This window comes from Malania oleifera, chromosome 1 (assembly GCF_029873635.1).
Source record: "Malania oleifera isolate guangnan ecotype guangnan chromosome 1, ASM2987363v1, whole genome shotgun sequence".
NCBI classification, from domain to species: domain Eukaryota; kingdom Viridiplantae; phylum Streptophyta; class Magnoliopsida; order Santalales; family Ximeniaceae; genus Malania; species Malania oleifera.
Window position 1 is genome coordinate 50,581,278 of NC_080417.1, and position 7,498 is coordinate 50,588,775.

Genomic DNA, 7,498 nt, shown 5'->3' on the forward strand with positions numbered 1-7,498 from the left:
GCTGGTGGGACGTTAAATTTTTAAGGTGATGTTTTTTTCCAAAAACAAAAATTACTCATATACATGAAAATCTTAAGACTTAAATAAAGTCACTCACTTTATGAAAATTAAAAATTAAAAATTAAATAAAGTTGGATTGAAGTTATGTAATTAAAGAAATTTTAAAGAGGAATATATATTTAGAACTCGGTTTTCATTACATATCAATTACCGAGCATCAAACTTGTTTTAAATTTTGATTCTGATGATTATTGTATGACTAAAGAAATACATTTCAATTTTAATTCCATTCTAACTTTGACTTCATTCCAATAAAAAGCTCTACCCTAAATTTTATTGGACAAACTAAATATGAGTAAGCCTCACATCATGTTAATGTTTTTATCAATAAATTAGCTAGAAATTTAAAAAAAAAAAATTAAAAAAATTTACTATTGCATTGGCACCATACAAACTACTATTTCAAAGATAGAAATTTATTTTAATACAATTAAAACAATAAAGTGTGTAATTTAAATTTTATTTATTAACTTACTCTATTTTGTTATAATTTTTAGTATTATTGACAACAAACAAGAAACAAATTTTCATATTTTTTTCCCCCCTCGTTTTGGAGTTTCAAACAGGCTAGCTGAAAGCATGTAAAAAATTGGAAGTACGAATGCTAATATATATATGGGATTATCACTTGAGTCATCTCACGACGGTACTGTCCTCTTAAGAGTCCAAAAGATGCTGCGTCACCACCTTGACTACTCCGCCAATGACGACCGGGCTGCATCCCTCATTTTCCAAGTGACAAGGAAATGCACCTCTCCTCGAGGCCCCTATCTCAACTGGTGCGCCCTCGCTGCATTTGTAAACTAGGAGCCTTCCATTACCCAAAGTCTACACTAGAAGAAGAGCTGCGGGGCAGGGGGCAGTTGGCACCGCGCACTGCCCCACATACATGCAAAGTGGGAACAGCACATGTCCACCGGGGTGACCACCTGCGGTCGACGTCCGATCGGAATGGACTCTATTCAATTAAATTACAACACGCACGAGTGGGCGAATTAAAAGAATGAACTTTCCAGCTATAATTATAAATGGGGGTGGGGGGTTTTCACCTTTTTTGAAGGTTGACTAGCGAGGTGCTCATGCAGAAGCACGAGTGGCGCACCCGTTTGGGCCATTACTGTCCTGTGGCATTGGTGCGTTCAATGAACGTCCCCATGCATAGAAGGTCTCTCAACCCTCGTGTCTCATGGTTGGAGGGAATCATAAGAAAGATGCTAGCTTAAGATCAAAATAAAAGGAAAAAAAATCCATGGGGGGAAGGCGACGAATATAAATGTACGAGAGAGCATCAACGAGCGACTGTCATAAAAAGGGGAGGAAAAGAAAAGCGTACTCTGGCTACGCTGTGTGGGGTACGTAGTTGATGGGGGAGGAGATAAGGGGAGTTGATTGAGATGGCGACGGGCATGCGCGTTGCCAGTGTTAGAAACAGAACGAAACGTCCTGTCTTCACTGTACCATCTTTTCTTTATTAGGGTTTTGAATCATAAACCCCCCTTCTTAGTTGATTGGTCATTTTGGTCCTCTCCCAACCTCCTCTATCACCAGCACCGTCTCAGGCCCCCCATACAAAACCAATCATCAGAATTGGGAGAAATAATGGGGGATTGGGGTATAACTACATATGTAACAGAGCCAAACACATCCCAAAATTCCTGCTTGTTGAGAGAGCAAAAACTATGCACTATCTATTTCCTTAATTCTCTGCACAAATTTACACATGGACCATAATGTGGCTAATATTGCATTGTACCTACATGCCCCGACTCATTCAAAACCAATTAACTACATCTCAACCATCATCAACTTTACTCTCTCTCTCTCTCTCTGGAATGAGAAAGATGATTACGCTGGCGAAAGCCACAATTCTTGGATGCTTCTTAAAAAGGAGCAGTCGAGGTTCTCTGGAGCGTTGGCTTTTTGGGAAGCTGTGTTGCAGCAGCCAGGTATAACTGCGCCCAAACAACAAAAAGTAAAGAAAAAGAAAAATAAAAATCAACAGGACTTAGATTTTTTTTAGTATAACCAATCGATGTCCGAGCAAATGCTGTAAACGGATAATACAGTCAAAGATTTTGAAAACTTGACGAAGAAACAAAACCCCCAAATTTGGCGTTCTGTTTCGTCCTGTCTGCCTACAGCTTCTTTGCCTAAAATGAAAATTTTTACCTGTTCCTGCTGTCTTCTAAGTCTGGCGTTCTCTTCCATCAAATGGGCAACTTCCCTCTCCAGTTCGTTCGTGTAAGCCTGCAGGAATCACCGCAAAAAGCACACCGCAAATACCAAAAACAAAACTTTAGGTAACGGATTCAAAGAAACCAACCCATTTTGATTATACATCTATTCAATAAAAACAAACAGGAGAGATCAGATCATATACGCTCCTGCTTTCTAGCTCTGGAGCGAGCCGCGGACTCTCGGTTCTTGATCATACGCTTATGGCGGCGGTCGCCGGAGCTGCCGTCGGTTTCCGGGAACCGTTTATTCCCGAAAGGAAACATACCAGAAGAAGAAGCCAAAACATCAAAGGGGCCGTCGAAAGGAAAAGAACCATTTGAAATTGGGCGATGGGTCTGCAAATGCGTGGTCGAATGCGGCCGAAGGGCGTCATCGGATCCGTCGAGGAAACGAAACTCGGGGCCGGAGTTCAGGCTGAGGACGGTGGCGGGGGGCGGCGCAGCAGGGGAACGGGAGAGTGCAGGGCCCCCACCGGCGGAGGGGCCGTCGGAGACGGATGCGACCGGGGGGTCTCTGGCAGCGAGGAAGTCTTGGAGGACGAGGCCGCGAAAGGTGGGGTTGTGGCCGACGGCTACCATGTTCCGGGGTGCGGGAACGTCGGAGGAGGGGAGGGAAGGGAGATTGATGTCTCTCCAGACCTCTTCCATGGATTTGGGTGTGGGAGTGGGGACGATGCTGATCAGAGACGAATTGGTGAGGGAGAAGGGGGATGGAGATGAGGAGGTGGAAGACGATTTGGAGGAAGAAGATGTGGAAATGTTCCGATCTTCTCTGGTTTTTGATGGCAACATCGAAGGGAGAGGAGAATATCGATATGTGCTTTCAGGAACAGGGGAGAACCGGTGAAAGCAGAGTAGGGGAGGGTTTTACTCAGAAGTGTTTGAAGTTGCCGTTGGGAGCTGCAGATGGGGGGAGAGGAAAGGGTGGGGGCGGAGGGAGTAATAACTAATAAGGGGTGGATTCTGCCACGCGTCAGAAGTGTTAAATGGACAGGGCTTGGTTTGGTTTGGCTTGGCTTGGCTTACTTGGATTTTGGTGTACGGCTTTGGGACCCTTCTCTGTCTTATTTTTTGTCCACCATGTTAGCTCTTGTTTTTTTTTTTTTCTAGTAAATCATGGTTATTCATTTTGTATTTTTATTTTTAGTTTAATTTTTATTTTAAGAGGACGGTGAAGAGAGAAAAAGAGAAGATGCCGACTGCTCCAACTGAGCAAAAATCTAACCTAAACATGGAAGAGTAGGGAGTTTCTTTTAATATTATTTTAATTAAAATTATTCAAAAACAGTTTGAATGAAACTCTATTTCTCAAATAAATACCTCCCAAAAATTTTTAGTTCAAAAAGTACTTGTCCATCTAGCATTTTTTGTTTTTTTAATCTCAATGAGCCCTCTGTTGCATGATGCGTGGTGATTAAAAAATACTACTTCGTAAACGTTTTTTTCTTGGTTAATCTCATCTTCCTCCTTCATCTCTGCCCGCGATCATGCAAAATCGAGGAGAGTCGAGAGGGTGTCACTAACGAAGGAGTAAAGAGGGTGGCCGCTACTTTTGCAAGTGAATGTTCTGGTTCAGATTGTACAATTCGAACATTCTGCCACAAGATACAAGTGAAGGTTGAGAAAGTATATAAGGAACGAAAATGAAGTATGTTTTTCAACATTCAAGTTATTTAAAATCCTAGTTTTTTAGACTAAAATTTGAGTTGAAGTTTTTTTTTTTTTTTTCAGTTTGAAGTAGAAATTATTATTTTGTATTTTGAATTAGTTTCTATTAAAGTTAATTTGATAATTTGAAGCATCATTGTGAAACCTTCAAACTGAGATTAGCGTTTTTTTCATGTCTAAATTTTTCATATATAAATAATGAATTCATATTAAATTTGTTTGAATAAATGATGAATGCATATTAATTTTTGCATTGTATGTAAATTTTATTATCTATTTGCATGTATATTAAATTTAGTTTTAATTTTGAAGTAAGAAGGTTTGAATGGGAAGCTTTTATGTTAGTGTTTTTATTATGGGCGTGGGAGAGATGCTCCTCCCTAGCTGCATTTGCATGCATATTTGAAGGCTTGAAATAACAGTAAATTTTCTTCCTAATAATAATATAATCAAATAATAGTAAATTTTATATAATATATATATATATATATTTAAAAAATTGCTTACAAATATTTTAAGATGATGAAAAACTACTGTGCATTAAAAAAATATAACTAGTGATGAATTGATTATAGAATACTTGTGATATATTTAAAACCTAAGAAATAAAATGTTAAACCGCTAACAAAGACATAATATAAAGTTAAAAATGAGTATTAACTCTTACTCTAAATTAGGATAGATGTATTTATTTAACACCAACTACTTCTTGAATCTTCTTAATCCAAAGAAAAAAAATTCACAATAGGTTAGGCATAAGATTACATTCATAAGAACTTGTTTAAGATTAATTTTTTTTAATTTTATAATTAAGTTATATTTGATGAAGAAAATTCTATACTATAATGTTTGGGAGGATGTATCTCAAATTTTGAATTTGAATATTTGTATGAATTTTAATGAAATTTAATATAATTTTATACTATGTTTTGTGTAAATTTACACAAATCTAAATTTAAAAGTTTTACATTGATATTTTTTATGGTAATAACACACACACACACACACACACACACACACACACACACACACACACACACACACATATATATATATGAATATAAATTTATGTATTTTCAATTCTATTATAAAAAAATAGGCATTTAACAAACCAATATAATCTAAATTTTCTAGGAAAATAATAATACGAGGTACTTTATATAATTTTTAAGAGAAATATAATTTGTACTTTATATAATTTTGAAGAGAAATATAATTTTTTATAATTACTTACTTTAATATCTTTAAAATAAATTATGAGACTATGTTATTAATTTTTTTAAAATATCTAACTTTATTAAGAATTATTGTTGGCCTGGGTGTGCGTCTAGAGGGGGGTGAATAAACGTCTTTTGCGGATATAAACTTTTTCTACAATCACAAAAATAACTTAGCAAGATGCAAGAGTACTATATTACAATTTATATTTAAGGCAAATAACAACAAGAAAACAATATGAAAGAGGAAGGATAAGAAAAGCTTAACATGGTAATATTAACATGGTTCGGCACCAAGCCTACGTCCACGCCTTGAGACCTACTCAAGGATTCCCTAAATCCACTAAGCAACCCTTATTCACCGGCGGAGAAGCCTTTACAATCTCGGGCACACAATCCAGCTGCTCACCAAGAGTTACAACAAGGTACTCACCAAGAGTTACCTTACCAAGTCTCACAAAAAACCCCCCAATACAATGATTCAAAGCAATAAGATATAACAACAAAATGCCCCTTCTTGACCAGATAATACAAATCAACACCTCACACTACTCTCTTTGTGAATGGTATGTAAGACAAGAGTATAGAGCAAGAGAGTATGAGCAAAGATAAAACCCTAGAATTGAATGCTCAATGAATGTGCTCAACAATTAAGTGCTCAACTTGCTTAGATGAATGCACAAGACTCATATGAAAGGGCAAAGGGACGAGCAGCTCGCTGGAGAGTCGTTGGGCATTAATGGAGAAAAGAAAATTTGAAAAATAGCCTTTACTATGCATTAAATGTTGTCTGCAACCCGACACTCATTGACGATTCCATGACTTCGTTGACGAGTCTTACACATGAATACGTCGACGAAACCCATGTGTTTGTCGATGAGTCTTCTCTGTTGAATTCAGATAGGTCTGAGTTTCTCTTCATCGACGATTCCCCTGTGTATGTCAATGAGCCACCACTGTACCTTCGTCACTGAATCCTCTATATTCATCGATGAGTTTGCCCTGAGATTTTAGGTGGTCTTGGGATCTCATCATCGACGATTCCCCTATGTACGTCAATGAGTCCCTTCATGAGTTTGTTGACGAATACCCTATATTCGTTGACGAGTCCCTTTTTTTCACTTATATAGGCATACATGAATGTGAAAAGTTACAAAAAAAAATGGTTTTTTTGTCAGCTAAAGTCACATCTTGTCAAAATAAGTTTACATTTTAAAGATGTATTCCTTGATTAAAATACGTTTGAAAGCCATTTGACATATTATGTAGCTTTAAGTGACTCCATATGATGTGTTGAACTCGAAAATAATTTAACTATATGAGACTATATGCCTTATGTGATTACTCGGTCTCTTGTAAGATACTTTTGACCATACCATATGCACAGGAGATACAATATCAATCCTTCCACACCACAACCCAAATAATATGCAATTGTAAACATCATAAATGCTCTGCTGAGTGATTGAGTTCCGGATGTGCCATATGTTGGACTTTGTTGATAGTCATTTGCTCTTTGCTTGTTCGATACATGTTTGACCCTTATGCTTGCCTTGAAATTTTCCTGTATATTTGAATTGAACTTGAGGAAAAATATTAGCCTTTAAGAACTACTAATGGGTTGTTGTCATCAAAACAAGCTGGAATGAGAACCCTTAGCCACTAGGACTAATATTTTCCCTCTTTTTGATGATGGCAAACCATTGGTATTCTTTTGAAAAATATTTCTTAAAAATGCTCCCCCTCAAAATATGCATATATGTTTAAAAGGTTTTAACATTTCCTCCCTTTTATTGTATGTATATTAGGACCCTATTTATTTTTGGAAAACCAATAGAAATTTCGGCAGCATGTCGTCTGTAAATAGAACTTTTGTTTACATATTTTAAAACTTGAACCAATTCAATATTTCATTCAACGCAAGTAGTTCAATATTTCCATTCAACACAAACAGTTCAATATTTGCATTCAACACAAATAGTTCAGTATTTCACAATAGTCCATTTAATCATTAGCAGTTCAGTATTTCATTAGAAGTATCAGTAAAGCATTCAATCACAATCAGTTCAGAATTAGTCCATTCATGATTTTTTGTCATTACAAAAGTAAGGTAAATAAAGAGTGCAAGGTAATTTGCATCAAGACACCAAAATTGATTCAAACTTGGCAATATGCTTAGAAAAAGATTATCTAAGAACAACCAGTACCATGGATCATAAAAAAAAAAAACCAAGTATTAATGTCCTCACTAGCATCCATATATATCTCCCCCTTTGCCATTATCAAAAATAGGGGGGTTCCTACCCAAAAGCTACT

General features: G+C 36.7%; 1 protein-coding gene across 1 annotated transcript; it reads right to left on the reverse strand.

The window, feature by feature from the left end:
* Positions 1-1,722: 1,722 nt before the first annotated feature.
* On the reverse strand, positions 1,723-3,209 carry LOC131159932 (protein FD). The gene is made up of 3 exons (XM_058115176.1): positions 2,444-3,209; positions 2,230-2,306; positions 1,723-2,012 (listed from the first exon to the last, which is right to left on the reverse strand). Exons 1-3 carry the CDS (start codon positions 3,087-3,089, stop codon positions 1,941-1,943), a joined length of 795 nt encoding a protein of 264 aa, XP_057971159.1. The 5' UTR covers positions 3,090-3,209; the 3' UTR covers positions 1,723-1,940.
* Positions 3,210-7,498: the final 4,289 nt, after the last annotated feature.

Excerpts from the sequence above, each read along its gene's own strand:
- LOC131159932 (XM_058115176.1), bottom strand. The coding sequence starts at position 3,089 with ATGTTGCCATCAAAAACCAGAGAAGATCGGAACATTTCCACATCTTCT. Across the intron at positions 2,307-2,443 it reads CTCCAGAGCTAGAAAGCAGG|CTTACACGAACGAACTGGAG; the intron begins AGCGTATATGAT and ends GATTCCTGCAGG. Across the intron at positions 2,013-2,229 it reads TTAGAAGACAGCAGGAACAG|TTATACCTGGCTGCTGCAAC; the intron begins GTAAAAATTTTC and ends GTTTGGGCGCAG.